General features: G+C 46.1%; 1 protein-coding gene across 1 annotated transcript in view; it reads right to left on the bottom strand.

The window, feature by feature from the left end:
- Positions 1-15,021, bottom strand: part of LOC124605334 (cell division cycle protein 27 homolog) — a 231,427-nt gene extending 216,406 nt beyond the window's left edge. The window contains exons 1-2 of the mRNA XM_047136940.1: positions 14,817-15,021; positions 14,513-14,588 (exon numbers count right to left, since the gene is read on the bottom strand). Of these exons, the coding sequence (XP_046992896.1) occupies positions 14,513-14,588; positions 14,817-14,840 (100 nt within the window). The 5' untranslated portion in view covers positions 14,841-15,021. The remainder of the gene's footprint in view (positions 1-14,512; positions 14,589-14,816) is intronic.
- Between the last annotated feature and the right edge of the window lie 6,540 nt (positions 15,022-21,561).

Genomic DNA, 21,561 nt, shown 5'->3' with positions numbered 1-21,561 from the left:
CAAGCACCAAACGCACGAGCCGGCCTTCAGGAATGCACATGGAGGAAGAAGAAGGAAAAGACAAAAAGAGAGCGTCAAACACCAAAGCAGAGGAAGGGTAAGAAAAGGTAGGACAGGGAAAGGAAGATGGATGGACAGGACAAATCCATACACAGCTTTACCAAGAACTTTGGTTTCCAGAAGAAGGCATACAACATGGTCCCCAAGGGAGAGGAAAAGAATAGCAAGGAGATAGATATGCAGCATAGAAAGGGAAATAGCACTGCAAAGGCTGGTGCCCCATGGTAGCCAAGCAAGCACTCACCAGAGTGGTGAGCTCCATAGGGGGAGGGGGGGGGGGGGGGTCCCGTAATTGCTAAGTCTGCTGCCAAAAGAATGGCAGTAGTTGTGCTTTGGATGGGGACGCAATGAAATCTCCACATGGCGGGCTGTGAAGGTCGACGGCAGAGGCGAAGGCATCCCAGTCAGCATTGTTGGAGAGCCCACCTGGGTGGAGGAAGAGACAGGTCAATGTAAAATCATCACTGTCACAGAGGTCATCATGGACTCACCATTCAATGGAGGGGAGGAGACCAAGGCTGCAAATGGAAAGATCAATGACCAAATAAGATCCATATGCCACACTGAAGTGTGTGGGGACACTGGTCTTCAAGAGACAAAGACCAAGTTTGCAGGCAAAGTTTCAATGGCTTCACCGCAGTCAGTTCCACCACACGATGGGCTGCTGGCATCAAAGTCATCCAAATTGAGGAAGGATGGGGGTAGCTGGAAAATCGGTGCAGGCCACACTTTCTGAGGCACTTAAGCATCGAGAGGGAGATTTATACTACAGACTGTAAAATCCACATAAGTCCTCACATAAACAGCCACAGCTTCCAAAGTCACACCAAGTGACATGTTTGCTGCAGACAGAGTCCAGAACGTACACACAAAATCTGCCCTATGCTGTCATAGATAGCTTGAGTCTTAAAATATCCTGATATGTGCCAAAGGTAGGAGTTCGCTATGCTGGGAACCAATTTTCCTGGGCAGCAATGCAGAAAGCAAGAGAAAAGCATAAGAGCCATTGTAGCTCAGCCAGATGGTGGAAAAACTGCTACAATTCCACTGGAGTATCACTTTATCAGTATCCTGTGGAGGCACGAAGCTACCAAGGAGGCAGCTCATGCCCCATGGTTGCCTAACAGAACTGGTTCTGAGGATATAGCATCAATACACATTGGTTCTGAAGCAGGTTGTTTGGGGGGGTTACAGATGGCGCAGGGCCATCAGGACCTCCACCTCAGGTACAGTTGATACTTGGGATCTGTGGCCTGGGACCATATGGCCTCCTCCTTTGAGGTCTTCTTTATGTCCCTGTTCTCCTTGGGTGCTTTTGATGTTCGCGAGAGCTCACCCGCCCTAGCCTAACGGGCAGGAGGAGGAATGCGAAGCCCTACGACCAGCAGCCTGTGAGTTCTTCTGCCACTGGCTGTTGCCCAGTTGCAGAGCAGCAGAATCCTGGGAGATGAGCTCCCCGAACGTCTCCTCCTAGCGAGACACAATGGAGGAGGGTGTACTTTCTCCAGCTGGGGCTTGGCTGGCTGGCTGGCTGGTTTAAAGGCGTGAGAAGGGACCAAACTACAAGGTCATCCGTCCCTTGTTCCTAATAAAACAATGCCACAAGTGTGAGAATAAAACGGACGAAACATATAACACAAAACAGAAAGAAAGGAAAAGCCATAGAAATGAAGGGAAGGCAACGAATACGGAAAGGAACAAAAGAGGGCAAGAAAATAACAGAGAGATGCTAGAAACAGAAGGGAGTAAAACATGAAAGCGGATTACAGTGGATGGCCAACCAAGAGAATAAAAAGGCGAAGCCAGCCACTCTGCAACACATTAAAACCTCCACCCTAAAAGCACTAGGGTGCAGGACACGGAGGGACAAAGGCCATGCACTAAAACCTACATAGAAGTATAAAACCCATTCTCACGGATGAATAGTAAAACTAAAGCTGCTGTGAAGGCATTGTCACCGAACACCGAAGGCAGGGTGCTGGGAAAGTGAAAAGTCTGCCGCAGAGTGGCTAAAAGTGGGCAGTCCAGCATGAGGTAGACGATTGTCATTTGGGAGCCACAGAGACACTGTGGTGGATCCTCGCGACGGTGTAGGTAATCATGCGTTAGCCACATATGGCCAATGTGGAGCTGGCAGATGACAACTGATTCCCTGCGAGAGGCCTGCATGGAAGACTTCCACACATTCATAGTCTCCTTAATGACACACAGTTTGTTGTGCATGCTGTTATGCCATTCCGTTTTCCAAAGCCAGAAAACCCTGCGGTGTAAGACAGAACGCAGGTCAGCTTCAGAGATGCCTATCTCCAGAAGCAGTTTCCGCATCGCCTGCTTGGCCACCCTGACGGCAAGTTCATTGCCGGGGATTCCTACGTGTCCTGGGGTCCACACAAACACCACGCAACAGTGGGACTGTTCCAGGACATAGATGGACTCCTGAATGGACGCTACCAGAGGGTGGCGAGGGTAGCACTGGTCAATAGCTTGCACGCTGCTTAATGAGTCAGTACACAGGAGAAATGACTCGCCAGAGAGCGAGCACGAGATATGGCCGCTAGCTCTGCAGTGAAAACACAGCAGCCAACTAGCAAGGAGTGCTGCTCAACACGTCCTCCATGAACATACGCGAAGCCTATGTGACCATCAACCATCGAGCCGTCTGCGTAAACCACTTCAGAGCCCCAGAACACGTCAAGAATTGAGAGGAAGTGACAGTGGAGAGCGGCGGGGTTAACGGAGTCCTTTGGGCCATGCAAAAGGTCCAGACTAAGCTGCAGCCGTGACGTACACCATGGTGGCATATGTGAATGGACCGCAAGTAGAGATGGTAAAGGGAAGGACTCCAGTTCGGAGAGAAGGGACTGCACACAAACTGCAATCGTTAGCCCCAATCTGGGCCGCCGATGCGGGAGATGGACTGCCGCAGGCAGGAAAAGGAGACGGTAATTCAAATGCTCAGGGGAACTATGAATGTGTGCTGCGTAACTAGTGAGCAGTTGCACACGTCTGATCTGCAGAGGAGAGACACCAGCCTCTACCAGTACCGGACTCATCCTAAAAGCTCCTGTAGCTAATCGAACCCCACAGTGGTGCACAGGGTCGAGTAAATGCAATGCTCAAGGCGCTGCCAAACCATAAACCACACTCCCATAGTCAATTCGGGATTGGACATAGGTTCTGTAGAGCTGCAGCAGTGTACAGCGATCTGCATCCCAACTGATGTTGCTCAGGCAACAGAGGGCATTTAAGTGCTGCCAGCACTTCTGCTTAAGCTGATGAAGATGATGGAGCCAAGTCAATCGAGCATCGGAAACCATTCCTAGGAATTGATACAGCTGAAAACTGGAAGCCGTGGGCTAGAGCCCATGACTGCGCCTTGTGGATGGCTCCCTGGAGGTGCCGCTCAGCAACCACAGTACTGGAGCAGCAGTACAAAATGCAGAAGTTGTCTGCATACAGAGAAGGTGAGACGGAGAGCCCAACTGCTGCTGCTAGACCATTAATGGCCACTAAAAATAGACACACACTCAATACAGAGCCCTGAGGGACTCCATTCTCCTGGATATGGATGGAACTATGGGAGTCACTAACTTGGACACGGAAAGTATCAAGCGACAGGAAGTTTTGGATAAAAATCGGGAGTGGTCGTCGGAGACCCCACTCATCCAATGTGGCAAGGATATGACAACGTAAAGTCGTGTCGTATGATTTACGTAAGTCAAAAAAGACAGTAATCGGGTGCTGCCATCTGGAAAAGGCTGTTTGGATGGCAGACTCAATGGACACAAGATTATCAGTGGTAGAGCGACCCTGGCAGAAGCTGCCCTGACATGGAGCCAGCAAGCCACGTGACTCCAGGACCCAACCCAACCGCCGACACACCATATGTTCCAGCAGCTTACAAAGAATGTTGGTGAGGCTGATAGTTATCCACATCAAGTGGGTTTTTACCGGGTTTGAGCACCGGAATGATGGTGCTCTCCCACCATTGCAATGGAAAGGCGCCACCGCACCAGATCCGGTTGAAGATGACGAGAAGATGTCGCTTGTTGTCAGATGTGAGATGTTTAATCATCTGGCTGTGGATGCAATCAGGCCTAGGAGCTGTGTCGGGGCAATGTGCAAGGGCACTGAGGAGCTCCCACTCTGTAAATGAGGCGTTATAGGATTCACTGTAGCGTGAACTGAATGAGAGGGCGTTCCCTTCCAGCCACCGTTTGAGAGTGCGAAAGGCTGGGGAGTAATTCTCCGATGCAGAGGCTCGAGCAAAGTGCTCGGCAATCGCTTTTGTGTCGGTACATAACTCGCCATTTATGGTAACACCGGGGGCATCTGTTGCAGCCTGGTACCTGAAAAGAAATTTGATCTTTGCTCAGACTTGGGAAGGTGACGTGTGGCACCCAAAGGTGGAGACGTATTTCTCCCAACACTCCTCCTTTCGTTGTTTGATAAGATAGCGAACACGGGCACGGAGCCGTTTAAAGGCTATGAGGTGCTCCAGGGAAGGGTGCCACTTATGCCGCTGTAGAGCTCACTGACACTCCTTAATTGCTTCAGCAACTTCCGGCGACCACCAAGGGACTGCCTTACGCCTCGGGCACCCTAAAGAGCAAGCGATCGCATTTCTGCCACAGAAACAATTGTGCTAGTCACCTGTGCAACCATCACATCGATGTTACCGTATGGGGGGGGATTCAGCGGTGACAGCAGAGGTGAAAGTTCCCCAGTCCGCCTTGTTCAAAGCCCATCTAGGCAGGTGTCCGAGTGCCTGACACTGGGGCAGTGACAGGAAGATGGGAAAGTGGTCACTACACCACAAGTCGTCATGTGCTCTCTAGTGGATAGATGGGAGAAGTCCTGGGCTGCAAATTGATAAATCAATGGCCGAGTAACTATGTGTGGCGGCCCCAGTATTTAAGAGGCAGAGGTCGAACTGCGACAGTAAGGTTTCAACATCTCTGCATCGGCCAGTAAGCATGGTACCACCTCACAAGGGGTTATGGGCATTAAAATCTCCCAGAAGTAGGAAAGGTTTAGGGAGTTGATCAATCAGTGCAGCTAATACATCCAGGGGTACTGCAGCATCTGGAGGAAGATATACATTGCAGACAGTTATTTCCTGCGTCATCCTTATTCTGACAGCCACAGCTTCATGAAGGGTTTGAAGGGACATATGTTCACTACAGACTGAGTTTAGGACATAAACGCAAACTCCATCTCACACTTGATTGTAGTCTCTACGATTTCTGTAATATCCCTTATAGCCGCGAAGGGCAGGGGGTCCGCATTGCTGGGAACCAGGTTTCCTGGAGGGCAATGCAGATAACAGCTTTACAGTTGCCGTAGCTCAGCCAGGTGGTGGAAAAAACCGCCTCAATTCCACTGGAGGATGACATCGAAGACTGGGGAGGCATGGAACATTCAATGAGGCAGTTTACACCTCAGAGTCACCTGCTGCCACCGATTTATTGCCTGAGCAGTCTATATCCATTGTGTCTGAGGGTCTGGTGAGATCGAGGTCCGCAGCGGACTCATCTTCTCCACCCTATCCTCACTCGCAGAGCTTGTAGGTAGCGGTGGTGTGGGTGTCACCGCTATTTCCTTGGTCTTAGGGGTTTTAATTTTGGATTTCTCTTACTGCTCCCTGGGTTTCCCTGGCTGGGAGGACTTCACTGGCTCAGTCTCTGGGACTGAGGATGGGTGTGAAGCCGTACAACCAGCTGTTTTTGGGCTCTTCAGCCATTGGTGGGTGTCGTCTTTCCCACATGAAGAAACCTGCTAGCGAGAGAAGCCGAAGAAGACTTATGCTTCTCCAGCTTAGAATTGGGGACGGATGTCCCCAATGGTTGGGGAGGGATTGGCGGGGGGAGGGGGGGGGGGGGGGGGGGGGTTGCTCATGAAGTAGGTGGTGCAGGAGCAACAGGGAGGGAAATGCCCCCCACCATCAAGGGGGCAGGTGTAGTCTCCCGGCTCTGAGAGGTGACCTGGGTTGGCAGAGCTGATGGTGCCAGAACTGTTGTAGCGGTGGCATAAGACAATGTCATACGCACAGGATGTAGACGTTCAAATTTTCTCTTAGCCTCAGTGTATGTCAGTCTGTCCAGGGTCTTGTACTCCACCATTTTCCTTTCTTTCTGCGATAGATACACTGGGGATACACTATCACCTTGACATTTTCAGGCTCAGAGCCCCCTTCTAATGCCAAGGTTAAGGCTCCACCATCAACAGTATCATACTTTGCTCCCTGCTGGACATGACAGACAAATGCACACCCTGTCGTTCCAAATTGGAATGTAACCCAGAGCTGGTTCTGGGTTGGGGTTGGGTTGATTTGGGGAGGAGACCAAACTGCGAGGTCATTGGTCTCATTAGATTAGGGAAGGATAGGGAAGGAAGTCGGCCGTGCCCTTTCAAAAGAACCATCCTGGCATTTGCCTGAAGCGATTTATGGAAATCATGGAAAACCTAAATCAGGATGGCCGGACGTGGGATTGAACCGTCGTCCTGCCAAATGTGAGTCCACTGTGCTAACCACTGCGCGCACCTCACTAGATAGGACCGTAACCCATCATTAGTCTGCAAAAGGAGGTCATGGTGGAAGGTAATACCCTGTACCATATTGAGTCTGTTATAGGGGGTGATAGTTAACAGTAATGTCACCCAGCTTGTCACAGATGAATAGAGCCTTCAACAGAGCAGGAGATGCTGTTTTAATCAGAACTGAACCACTCTTCATTTTCAAAATCACTGCTACTAACCCAGATCTGTCCTCAAGGCGTTCAACAAAGAATAATGGCTTTGTGGGCAAAAAGGAATCCGCATTGGTCCTAGAACATACCAGCTATTGTGGGCAGTATGCCTAACCTTGTTTATTGGCCCTACATTCCTCCCAAACCATAGCCAGGGAAGGAAACATTGTGAGGTCATACCTCTCCACACTTTAGTAATCCAGTCCTTCAGAAGAGACTGTCAAGGCCATGTGGCCACCAATGAAAGGAAGTTTGAGCCATCTCATCTGCAAGTAATCTGCCTTGGGCAGGTTCTCATGGTTCTCATGGGTGCCACCCATACACAGCAATGGCTATGACTATGTGGTCAGTTAACCATTGCCTAGAATCCCCGTGCCCCAGCCACAATGGGTACATATCCTTGGCATCATACGTCCGAAGTACGCAGTGCAGATGCCAACAGTGTGATCCCTGCATGATCAGGGGGCTACTGCCTTGCAGATACTTGACAATCCCCCATCAAAGAGGAGACTACCATATTGGGTTCGGGGTGTATTACTTTTGCAAGAAAGAAAGCGTGCAGAGACAGAAATGCACAAAAGATGAAATGTACACTACGCTGGGCGACCTTCCCCCTGCGATGCGTGCTTCTGTAAAATTTGGAAGACGAAGGGTATGTCAAACCCAACAATGTGGACCATGCAGTGAAGGATGAAAAATTAAATAAAGTTCCGGGACAGAGGGTGGGAGGGAGGGGGGGGGGGGGAGAGAGAGAGAGAGAGAGAGAGAGAGAGAGAGAGAGAGAGAGAGAGAGAGAGAGAGAAACGAACAAGTGTCCAATATCAAACCAAATCCAAGAATGGTTATCATCAAGAAGATCATCCAACAGAAAGGCAGAAGGGAAAGAAAAATAGTCAAAGGAGGGACTTGCAGCTTGGAAAGAGAAGCAACAATGCAAGGGCTGGGGCCATGTTTTGGCCAAGAACATAGTCAGAAAAGAACAGCGACCTCCCTGGGGAGATTGTGTGAGAAATAAGGACCGTATTTATGGCCCACAAGTAATCTGCGTTCAACAGTCACGACTTGCATATGGCTTCCAAGCTGACTGAAATGAGTCTTCACTAGTGACACATCAACAACAGAGCATGAAAGACCATGACAATATATTCTGTTGTATACATGAACAATTCACAACAACGAGTTATGTTTCTTGCAAACTCCCTTCTCTTTCCAAAATTCTTTAATTTGAAAGTCAATCCCTGCCACTTATTCAATGTACTCTGTCAATGTGATACAATATCTTTCTTAACATTAAGTATGTGCTGGAACACACCAGTAGTGGAGTACTACACTACATTCTGCTTCAAAGATTCTGGGGACCTTGTGGGATAATCTCCAACAAGAGGGGTTGGAAATTCAGACGGGAAGGACAGCCAACAGTTTGACATTAACACCACTAGTGGTGGAGTACCAGTTCAGTTGCGTCAGTACAGTGGAGGAAATCTGTCAACCTTGTGAAAAGGACCCCACTGACTTTTTTTATGCAATATAGGAACCACCCCATCTGAATGCAGGTACAAACACACACACACACACACACACACACACACACACACACACACACACACACACTGTGCAGCTATAATGTGCCTGTGCCAGCTGACTACATTGTGTCGACACTGCAGTTCATTGGGGGGGGGGGGGGGGGGAGGTGGAAGGATTAGGGAAGGGTGACAACATTTGGCATTTGGGAGAGAGAGACACAACTGGTACACAGGATAGGGAAATAGCATCAGTGGTTTGTTATGGCAACTGCCAGGCGAAGCTGTGTGCAGTGCACAGTGACATGGAGAAGAAGTGAGAATACAGAGGAAGGGAAAATGCACAGAAGAGTGTGTGGTTTTAGGATGATTGAAGTTAGGATCCTGGGGATGGATGGTAGCAGGTACGGACATGTTGGGAAGAATACAGTTGGCAATGGTCGTGAAGCAGCCATTGAAATCCAACACGTTGCAAGCAGCAGCATCATCTGCTATTGTGTGGCCAATTCTGCTCTTGGCCAGTTTGGCAGTGACCATTCACAGCTGGTTAGTTGTCATGCTTGTATAAAGTGCTGTGCAGAAATTACAACAGAGCTGATATATGATATGACTGATTTAATAGGTGAACATATCTATACACAACCCCAACCCTCCAACCACCACAAAAGAACAAACCCCCTCCATTGCCCAATACCATCCTGAACTGGAACAACACAATCGTATGCTTCACTGTGCCTGGAAATATGAAACACTGGACCCACAACCCTTCTTACTCATTCCACGTGGTATTCCTCTGCTCACTCAATCTATGTATCTTCCTAATCAATTCTATCGCAACACCCACTCCTAACCCCTTGGTACTTGGGTCATGCTCCTATGGAAGATCCAGGTAAAGGTCTGCCTGATGCACCCATCCTGCACATCAAACTCTAGTCCTGTCACAAGTTTATCCTATTCTACAAGAGATGTGATGGCAGAAACATCAAATACCAACTTTGCTGTAATTTCTGTACAGCATTTTAAGTGGGCATGATCAACTATGTCCATCAATTCCTATGCCCCAACCCACAATCACCTCCATCCCTTCACCACGATCCACATCCTGCTTGTTGTCTACTAGCAGCCTTCTCTCGGCAGTCTCCCTTTAACCTCTGTTCTATCTTGCCCTCCGAAACCACTCCTCTATGCCAATGTGTGTTGTGCACAATTCCTTACCTGTGGCCAGAATGAGCCAGTAGTCTACATTCCTGTCCCATGCACCTGCTGCCTGCCTCTCCCTCCCAGCAATCAGTCACTCCTCTGTAAATCTCCCTACCATTCCTGACCTCCTGCCTCCAATCGTACATTCCACTCTATAAATCCCCATTTGAGATGCAGTGTCAGTGTAGTCAGCTAGCACAATGTACTGTCCACACAAACTTAAGTGAACATTCAACACAGTAGTTGATGTGAGTGATCACAAAGGCATTTCCCATTTATGGTCACTCCCACCTATCACTATATGCCGAGTGTGTATCAACTTAGTTTACCGAACAGTAGTTGTACAGAGTGCAGGTGTGTGTGTGTGTGTGTGTGTGTGTGTGTGTGAGAGAGAGAGAGAGAGAGAGAGAGAGAGAGAGAGAGAGAGAGAGAGAGTGCACGCTTGTTTGGGGCTCTCCTTAAACTATACTTTAATGTACCCAAGAGAGCACACTGCCATTATATCTCTCATATTTGGTTGGTTGGTTGGTTTTGGGGTTTGATGGGGGCTAAACATCAACGTCATCAGTCCCCTGTTCCAAACTGATACACTTGCAAAGGGCCTATACAGTAAAAGCATAACCTCTGCACTCAGAGGGAGGGACCACCAAGGGGCACAGAGCAAAAATGAACACCGCAATAACACAAAACACAGGACACTTAAAAGGAGCAGAGCAAATAGTTGACTAGAGTAAAACAGACTACAGTGGTTGATGGATCAGGTAAAAGGTCAACTACAAACAAAGAACCTCCAGCTGGAAAGCGTTGATAGAGGTACCAACACAACTTGTTACCATAAAAGACACTATTTTGGTATCCACGTCACAATTAAAAGTCGCTGGAGTGGGTGTAGCCTGAGAAATCACGCGAGAGTGCCCACACTAGAGCGAGTGATAAAACCCAGCTGCACAGATAAAATGTAAAACTGAGTCAGTTATAGAGGCATCGTCACCTAGAATTAAAGGAAGTGCAGCTGGTAAATTAAAGGACTGCTGCAAGGGGGCAGTCCATCAGAAGATGGACCACTGTCAGCCCTGCATCACAGTGACACCAGGGCGGGTTCTCAAGATGAAGGAGATAGCTGTGGGTCAACCGCGCATGTCCAATTCGGAGACGGCAGAGACCAACGGAGTCCCTACGCGTGCCCCTCAAGGATGAGTTCCATATGGCCGTGGATGACTTGACAATGCGGAGCTTATTTGGCATGTTCAAGAACAGACCATTCAGAGCTCCAAACATCGCGGACCTTGCGATGTAGGGCTGACCGGAGGTCTCTTTCCACGAGGCCAAGCTCCCGGGGTGGCGAAGTGGTGGCCTGTTTGGCCAACCGATCAACACGTTCGTTTCTTGGAAAGCCGATGTGGCTCGGGGTCCACACAGACGTCGCTGAACGACCACACTTGGCGAGAGCAAAAACAGCATCTTTAATACCGTGCACCAAAGGGTCCTGAGAAAAACACTGGTCGAGTGCTTGCAATCTACTCAGGGAGTCACTGCATATGACAAATGACTCCCCAGGGCAGGAGGAAAGGTGAGCGAGTGCACGATAAAGAACAACCAGCTCCGCAGTGAAAATACTGCTCCCACAAGGCAGGGAATGCTGCTCAATGTAGTCACCGTGGATAAAAGCAAACCCAGTGCGTCCATCGACCACAGAACCATCGGTGTAGACTACATCTGCATCGCAAAACGAGGCAAGAAGAGCCAGGAATTGTTGACGAAGACTGGCAGGTGGAACGGAGGACTTGGAGTCGCAGGAAAAATCCAAGCAAAGCCGCAAGCGAGGGAGGGACCAAGGAGGGGTAGAAGAGGAGGGCCGGAAGGATGGAGGAAGGGGAAAGGACTCAAGTGACGAGAGACGGGAACAAATGTGGACTGCGATCGGGAGACCCGACCTAGGCCGCCGTCGTGGGGAGGGGAGTGCAGAAGATGGAAAAAGGAGCCTGCGGTTTGGGTGGTCGGGTGAGGCAATGACGCGGGTGATATATGACACAAGCAACTGTTGTCGGCGGAATCGTAGGGGAGGAATTCCAGCTTCTACAAGAAGGCTAGTCACCGGACTAGTGCGGAAGGCACCTGTCCCCAGTCTGATGCAACAACAGAGAATCGAGTTGAGGATCTGAAACGTTGAAGGTGCTGCTGAGCCGTACACCACGATCCCATAGTCGAGACGGGACTGGACTAAGGCCTTATAGAGCTGTAGGAGGGTTGTTTGTGCAGCCCCCCAAACGGTGTGGCTGAGGCAGTGACGGATGTTGAGGCGAGGTGCCGCCAGCACTGTTGTTTAAGCTCGCGAAGATGCAGTGCCCAAGTGAGCTGAGCATCAAACAGCATGGCAAGGAAGCGATGTGTCTCCTCAATACAAAGGAGTTCATTGGCAAGGTAGAGCTCTGGACTGAGGTGGACCGTTTGACGACGACATAAATGCATCACTTGGGTCTTACAGGCAGAGAACTGAAAACTATGGTTGGACACCCAAAAATGTGCCTTACGGATATCTCCCTGCAGCCGCCATTGAGCGACACTGATGCTTGGGGAACTGTAATAAAGACAAAAGTCATCAGCATATAGAGAGGAACAGACCGATGAGCCCACCAGAGTCACAAGACCGTTAATCGCCACCAAAAAGAGTGGAACACTGAGAACCGAGCCCTGCGGGACACCGTTCTCCTGAATATGAGCAGAGCTAAAATAAATGCCAACTCTAACCCGAAAGGAGCGATTGGAGAGAAAATTCTGTAGAAAAATTGGGAAAGGACCCCGTAAGCCCCATTCGTGAAGCGTAGGAAGGATATGATGGCGCCGGGTGGTACTGTACACCTTCCGAAGATCAAAGAAAACAGCAACTAGATGTTCTCGCCGAGTAAAAGCTGTACAAATAGACGACTCTAGCAAGACTAAACTGTCAATCACTGAGTTGCTCTGACGGAAGCCCCCCTGTTGCTGTGTTCGTTCTTTCCGCGTGTTATATGAGATTGGAATAATAAAGAATTGTGAAGGTGGTTCAATGAACCCTCTGCCAGGCACTTAAATGTGATTTGCAGAGTATCCATGTAGATTTAGATGATCAGTAACACAGTACAGTAACATGGACTGCCGCCATTGATGTGCAGAGCTCGTACCCTCCATGATTCCCTAATGCTCTGCCTCTGGAAATGTCTTCCTAGGCGACGTGGTCTATAGCATGTAAACAACCACACTACTGTGCTTATACACACAAAGCAACCTAACAAATAGTGTCACATTACCATCATACTTTATTTTAATGATTTTTTCCACTCCCTTTATTAGTCTTAACTAACTCTGGCCAAACAATTTGGGTTACTTGATCCAGAATGTGAACCTTACTGAAATGGATGACAGTCATTACCATATAATCCATGTTCTTCAATAACAAAACTATTGGAATTACCATACAATGCATGTTCTTCAACAGCAGAACTATTGGAATGTAGAATTCTGTGCTAAATAATGGTATACCAAACACAAGTGATCATTTAATTAATTACAGTAACACTGAATGTCAGGCTGAACTAGACTACCACAACCACTTACTTAAATATGTTAAGAAAATTTATCAGCCTGCAATAATAAACAGGAAATGTTCAACACTGCTTCCAACTGGATACATGTAATCTTTTAGCTTGTCATGGAAAAAATGCCATTCAGAATATGATTCATAACAAAAATATTGCCTAAATGGGCAATGGGTAGAAGACACTGCCACACCCCATCCATCCCCATCTGCAGCTCTTTGTTTGCAGTAACAGATCCATCTGTAATGAAGTCAATGCTTAAGTTACGCTAGAAAGTAAAAGTCTGGATGTGAGTTGGCAAAGCCAACAAATGGGATTACAAAATAAAGACTGTGCCAACAGATCAATCTGTAGTGCAGTCTGAGCCCTAATTGTATTTTCCTTGATACTGACTCCACAATTGTTTCTAAATTGATAACTTGCAAGGTAAAGTAAAAAATAATGAATTATACATTTCAGACACCCCTGAAGGGATCACTTAATTATGAAAATTACTGAGGGTGTTGCCCATCCGACAACTCTTACTGACGCAGAAATAAGTATTTTACCAATGAAAATTTCATAAAAAAAAATTTTGCAAATATATAAAGGCCATCAACAATGACGTTTGCCAATGTGTGTCAAAACTGCTTGTGGGCAGCTTACACAACATTTTTGTGATCACTGGCACAAAGAACACAGTATCATGCGTAACTCAAAGGAAGAGCAACCCTGCAATGTCAGGTTGGAGAAATACACAAACTGGATCCCATCATTGACAAAACTAATATAACCATTACTTTCAGAGCAATAAATGTCAGTTTGACAAAGAATATGATTCAAGCGAAATTTAGAATGTAGCAAAGAACACCAGATTAACGCAAAAGGTATATAAACCTACTGCAATAGTCCGAGATCAGCAGTTGGATGAATAATGGTATTTTTGCAGCCTTACAGCTGTTGCATCAATGATTCTTGCATAAATTATTGTCCAAATGCAACAACGCAATATTATGCCAGTGTTCCACCCTACATCACTTCTAAAATTAGAAAGTATTACCAATAAAGGGATACAAAAGGAATTTCATCACTGTTACAGGTTCATAACTGCAGTTAATTACTGGGTGGATTAAACTAGCCACAGTACACAATTGTCGAAATTAATGCTTCAAAGCGATTACTCCCGTATTTTATACACGGTGAACAAATTAAATAACCCTCAAGAATGCACTGTCACTGACTCTGCGAGGCATTCGAAACAATATCTTTATACACAAAGATCACTGGGAAACAGTCGACCATCGGATCGTCGGCGTGTATGTGTGCACTAAAAGCATATCACGATGCGTTGCACAAAACAGAACACAAAACACAACAGCATAATCCGCATCTTCCAGGATAGCACAATAATCATTCAGTCGGATCATACCTTCTGCGGAAAGACGTTCCGCAAGAAATGTCGCATCCGCATATGCGTAGTGATCTAGGCAATGCCATATAGCAGCCTGAAACAAAAAAGTAAGATATTAATCTAGATCGCGAAAACAAAAACAACGTAACCCAATTTTCATTATTAGAGAATGAATGTAAAATTCAATGTTTCACTTACGTATCTACCTCGACAGACAACTACTAATAACTATTATTTACATACACATACCGAACGAATAACTATAAATAAAAAAACAAACATATTAAATGCAACTGGTAATCCATGCATCATTTTTGTCTACCTGTACTGGTTCTTGAATGTACATCTCCCGGGATGAAGACTGAATTGGTGCCTTACTTGTATATGGGGTTACGTTTGTTTTATCAAGCAAGACACCTAAGATTATTTAATTGTACATTATTTCCTAATAACGACTTCCATATTAAAGATTTACACAGATGGCACTGCCAGCACAGTTAATACACTAATGGTTTAAAATCTATCGAAACATAGTTATCGACAATCGAACGATACAAGCAAAGTTACTAAACTTTTCAGTCGCAAAGCTTACCACAAAGAAGATTACCTTCCTCCTTGCGAATTATGCAAAGATCTTAAAACCTAAATTGTAAAATGTAAAGGGACCCTCAAACGTTCCATATTATTGTCAAACCGTCAATATATTGACCGTCTGAGGGTGCATATTGACATATTGTCAGTAATAACAGTTCTGCTGGCCGGCCCTCAAAATATTCTCAGTATGTCAATACAAACTCAACATATGAGGTCACGTGTTGACGTTTGCCCAACTTGCTCCATTCACATGTCGCCAGAGTTTCATAAACCAGCCACTCGTCGTTAGTGTCCACTGGTTATCTTTTCAACTCGCCTTCGCGTAGAACATACCTCAGACTCAATTTTTCAAGTAGTCTTTTAACACAAAACAATTTTAATAGGCCTCTACAAGGGTAATAATTATACAGGGAGTTTACACTTCATGTTGCACACTCTTATAGGTTGTAAACGAGACTTAATAGATCAAGTTTTATATAAAAACACATGTCCAGAAACATCAGCCAACGACGTTACAGAGCATCAAAGTTATAGACGTCGGCGCCTGTAAATTTATGTAGTGTGATTCCGTGATGATGCTACAAACTTTCAAGGATGACGGGCACGCATAAATGTATTAATTTAAAGTATGGGTCACTCTACTGGAAACGAACAAGACAGACGAAAGATATAAGGGAAAAAGTTCCGATTCCTCAGACAGTGGAATGCATATTCTCGTACAGTTGTTGCCAAGTTTGCAGGATAAGTAACTATTAGAGTTTGTAGTACGTACCAAAACAAGGAAAAAATGTCCAGTAAATATGGGCTGTAAAATGAATACCTAGGGATCTATGAGCACTTGTTCATCTTCGCTACTGTGAAACACATCTCCACTAAATAAGTACTCATAGCACCTAAGGTGTGAAATTTAGGTCCATGTTTACTAGACTTTTGTCTTGCTTTGGTCGATATTGCCACCTCTGGAAGTTGCCTACCCAAAAATCTTTTCAAAAACAGTACCAGTACATGTATTCCACTGACAGAGGTATCAGAACCGTTTCCACTTACAACTTTCGTCTTGTTCGTTTCCGGTACAAGGACCCTTACCTCAGATTGATACATTTTTAGTTCTACATCATCCTAGGAAGTTTATAACATAATCACGAAATCACCCACATGAGATTTACAAAAGCCAGAACCTATAACTTTGCTGCTCTGTAGCACTGTGGATGTCGTTTCCGGACATGTGTTCATAAGTAAAACTTGATCTACTAAACCCCTTCTACGACCTCTAGAAGTTCGTAGCATGTATTATGAAACACCCTTTATTTAGCACTAAGATAATCAACGGAGGATTCTCTATGACACTGTTTACTTTTTTAATTTGGCAATGTAGTGTGTATTTATGAATTCTATGTCAGTTTAGAAAAAAGCTTCTACTTCCAAATATACATCATAGCCTACACAGATGTGACAAAAATGATGTAATAGCGATATGCACATATACAGAGGGCAGTAGTATCCTGTACACAAGGTATATTAGGGCAGTGCATTGTCAGAGCTGTCATTTGAATTCTCATGATTTATGTGAGAAGGTGTCCAACATAATTTCGGCCGCGAGACGGGTATTAACAGACTTTGAACGCAGAATGGCAGTTGAAGCTAGACACATGAGACATTCCATTTCAAAAATCATTGGGTAATTCACTATTCCGAGATCCTCAATGTCATGAGCGTGCCAAGAATACAAATTTCAGGCATTATCTCTCGCCCATGAACAACGCATTGGCAGACGGCCTTCACCTAACGCCCGAGAGCAACGACATATGTACATAGTTTTCAGTGCTAACAGATAAGCAGCACTGTCTGAAATAACTCCAGAAATCAATGTGCGACATATGACGAACATACTCATTAGGACAGTGGGGCGAAATCTGGTGGTACTGGTCTATGGCAGCAGACAACCAATGCGAGTGCTTTGCTTACAGCACGACATGGCATGCAATGCCTCTTATGGACTCGTGACCACATCGGTTGGAGCCTAGATGACTGAAAAATCTTGGCCTGGTCGGATGAGTTCCGATTTCAGCTGGTAAGAGCTGATTGTGGGTTTCAAGTGTGGCGCGGATCCCACAAAGCCATGGATCCAAGTTGTCAACAAGGCACTGTGCAAGCTGGTGGTGGCTTCATAATGGTGTGGACTGCGTTTGTATGGAATGGACTAAGTCCTCTGGACCATCTAAAACGATCATCGATTGGAAATGATTATGTTCGGCTACTTGGATACCATTTACAGTAATACATGGACTTCATGTTCCCAAACAACAATGGAATTTGTATGGATGACAACGCGTCACCAGGCCATAATTGTTCATCATTGGTTTGAAGAACATTCTGGACAATTTGAGTGAATGGTTGGGGCACCCAGATTGCGTGACATGAATTCCATCGCACATTTATGGGACATAATTGAGAGGTCAGTTCATGCACAAAATCCTGCACTGGCAACGCTTTCGCTGTTATGAGTGGCTATAGAGGCAGGATTGCCCAATATTTCCGCAGGGGACATCCAACGACTTGTTGAGTCAATGCCATATCGACTTGCTACACTACATCTGGCAAATGGAAGTCTGACACAATGTTAGGAGGTATCCCATGACTTGTATCACCTCAATGTATATCTGCAGATACAAGTAAAGGGTCTGAACAATGTATGTCAGTTTCACCAAATTACCACAAAACTGCCAGGCAGACATAAACGCTTCACAGGTTCTCATTATTTTACTAATTGCACTTGCTGATTTCACAGAACTAAACTTCCGAATAACTCGCCTGTGTCCAGAGATCTCAAAGTTACTCCTGGTCTCTATTCGACAGCAACTGATCCTACACACTTTCTTCTCTAATGTATTACATTTCGACAAAAATAATTTGTCGTAAGATGCAGGACTGAACTGGAAATAGTTAGTGTAATCTTTTGGAAACGTGGTTCTGAGTTCAGTCAGTAAATTAACATTCGACAAGTTGCTCCTCTTCAGCCATTTTCTGAGTAATCCCATCTTTCTCGTTACCACCTGATGTTACAGCTAATATGATTACAGCACAGTGTTTACTTTGAGTGTTCAATATCTGAACCTCGTAAACTCGTAACTATTGACAATAATGCTCATGGTGTCTAGGTTTTTCAATATATTGCTAAATGATCTTTCACAAAACCTAAAGAAATTCAGGTCATATGTAAAGATTATTAGTTGCACCAAAGTTCATTTCCAGTCACTCAAGGATGGAACAGGAAATGAAATTGAGAATAGCAACAGAAAAACAGAAATACTGAACTCTGTTTTCAGATGTACCATTGACAAGATGAATGACACAGATATTAGTGTCAGTAGTGTTGAAAAATGGCTTAAATCATTAATGAACAAAACCCCAGGCCCCAATAGAATCCCTGTTGAATTCTATAACCAATGTGGGGCTGTGTTGGTGCCTCTGTTAACTATAATCTATCGATGATCTCTCAAACAAAAAACTGTGCCCAGTAGATGAAAGAAAGTACAGGTCACATTTGTCTACAAGATGGATGGTAGAACTGAACCACAAAACTACCATCCAATATCCTTGACATTCATATGTTGTAAAATCTTAAAACGTATTCTGAGCTTAAACCTAATAAGGTGTGTAACTCTGTTAACTATAATCTATCGATGATCTCTCAAACAAAAAACTGTGCCCGGTAGATGGAAGAAAGTACAGGTCACATTTGTCTACAAGATGGATGGTAGAACTGAACCACAAAACTACCATCCAATATCCTTGACATTCATATGTTGTAAAATCTTAAAACGTATTCTGAGCTTAAACCTAATAAGGTGTGTCGAACAGAATGATCTGGTCCATGCCAACCAGCATGGATTTCGAAAATACAGATCATGTGGAACTCAACTTGCACTTTTCTCACATGACATTCCGAAATCCATGGATCAAGGCAATCATGTGGATGTGGTATTTCTCGATTTCCAAGGAGCATTTGACTCATACCACGTCTAAGTTTATTATCAAAAGTACGACAATATGGGGTATCAGACGAAATACATAACTGGACTGAGAATTTATTGGTAGGGAGGATGCATCATGTTATCTCAGATATCTCAGGTGGAGGGTCATCAACAGATGTAGAAGTAACTTTGGGTGTACCATAGGGAAGTTTGATGGGTCTCTTGTTGTTCACACTGTATATTAATCGTCTTGCAAGCAATATTTAAAATAACCTCAATTTTTTCACAGAAGATGCAGTTATCTACACTCCTGGAAATGGAAAAAAGAACACATTGACACCAGTGTGTCAGACCCACCATACTTGCTCCGGACACTGCGAGAGGGCTATACAAGCAATGATCACACGCACGGCACAGCGGACACACCAGGAACCGCGGTGTCGGCCGTCGAATGGCGCTAGCTGCGCAGCATTTGTGCACCGCCGCCGTCAGTGTCAGCCAGTTTGCCGTGGCATACGGAGCTCCATCGCAGTCTTTAACACTGGTAGCATGCCGCGACAGCGTGGACGTGAACCGTATGTGCAGTTGACGGACTTTGAGCGAGGGCGTATAGTGGGCATGCGGGAGGCCGGGTGGACGTACCGCCGAATTGCTCAACACGTGGGGCGTGAGGTCTCAACAGTACATCGATGTTGTCGCCAGTGGTCGGCGGAAGGTGCACGTGCCCGTCGACCTGGGACCGGACCGCAGCGACGCACGAATGCACGCCAAGACCGTAGGATACTACGCAGTGCCGTAGGGGACCGCACCGCTACTTCCCAGCAAATTAGGGACACTGTTGCTCCTGGGGTATCGGCGAGGACCATTCGCAACCGTCTCCATGAAGCTGGGCTACGGTCCCGCACACCGTTAGGCCGTCTTCCACTCACGCCCCAACATCGTGCAGCCCGCCTCCAGTGGTGTCACGACAGGAGTGAATGGAGGGACGAATGGAGACGTGTCGTCTTCAGCGATGAGAGTCGCCTCTGCCTTGGTGCCAATGATGGTCGTATGCGTGTTTGGCGCCGTGCAGGTGAGCGCCACAATCAGGACTGCATACGACCGAGGCACACAGGGCCAACACCCGGCATCATGGTGTGGGGAGTGATCTCCTACACTGGCCGTACACCACTGGTGATCGTCGAGGGGACACTGAATAGTGCACGGTACATCCAAACCGTCATCGAACCCATCGTTCTACCATTCCTAGACCGGCAAGGGAACTTGCTGTTCCAACAGGACAATGCACGTCCGCATGTATCCCGTGCCACCCAACGTGCTCTAGAAGGTGTACGTCAACTACCCTGGCCAGCAAGATCTCCGGATCTGTCCCCCATTGAGCATGTTTGGGACTGGATGAAGCGGCGTCTCACGCGGTCTGCACGTCCAGCACGAACGCTGGTCCAACTGAGGAGCCAGGTGGAAATGGCATGGCAAGCCGTTCCACAGGACTACATCCAGCATCTCTACGATCGTCTCCATGGGAGAATAGCAGCCTGCATTGCTGCGAAAGGTGGATATACACTGTACTAGTGCCGACATTGTGCATGCTCTGTTGCCTGTGTCTATGTGCCTGTGGTTCTGTCAGTGTGATCATGTGATGTATCTGACCCCAGGAATGTGTCAATAAAGTTTCCCCTTCCTGGGACAATGAATTCACGGTGTTCTTATTTCAATTTCCAGGAGTGTACAACAAAGTACAGTCTGAACTAAGCTGTACAAATATACAGTCAGACTTTGATAAGATTTCAAAGTAGTAAAACCATTGGCAACTTGCTTCATATGTTCAGAACTGTAAAACTGTGCACTCTACAAAACAGAAAAACTTAGTATGCTATGAGTATAATACTGGCGAGTCACAGTTGGAATCTGTATACTCATACAAATACATGGGTGTAAAACTTATCAGGGACATGCATGGAATGATCAGTCATGGGTAAAGTAGGTATCAGGCCTCAGTTTATTTTTAGAATTAGAATACTAGGGAAATGCAATCAGTCTACAAAGAGATAGTTTACAAATCACTCATGCGACCCATTCTAGAGTACTGCTTCAGTGTGTGGAACCTATAGCAAATAGTACTAGCAGGGGATATTGAACATACACACAGAAGGACAGCATGGGTGGTCACAGATTTTTTTGAGCTTCAGTCACTGAGATGTTGGAGTGTCACTGAGATGTGGGAGGAACTGAATTGTCAGAGCCTTGAAGGTAGATGTAAACTACCCCAAGAAAGTCTCCTGACAAAGTTTCAAGAACCAATTTAAAATGACGGCCCTAGAATATACCACCTACATATCACTCCCATAGAGATCATGAGGACAAGACTAGATTAATTACAGCACACACAGCAGCATTTAAACAATAATTTTTTACACTCCATACGTGAATGTAATGGGAAGAATTATTGGTACAGTGGGACATACCATATGCCCTGCACTTAACAGTGGTTCACAGAAT

Source organism: Schistocerca americana, chromosome 3 (assembly GCF_021461395.2).
Source record: "Schistocerca americana isolate TAMUIC-IGC-003095 chromosome 3, iqSchAmer2.1, whole genome shotgun sequence".
Taxonomy (NCBI): domain Eukaryota; kingdom Metazoa; phylum Arthropoda; class Insecta; order Orthoptera; family Acrididae; genus Schistocerca; species Schistocerca americana.
Note: the sequence above shows the minus strand (reverse complement) of the source record. Positions and strands in the feature narration are given on the sequence as shown.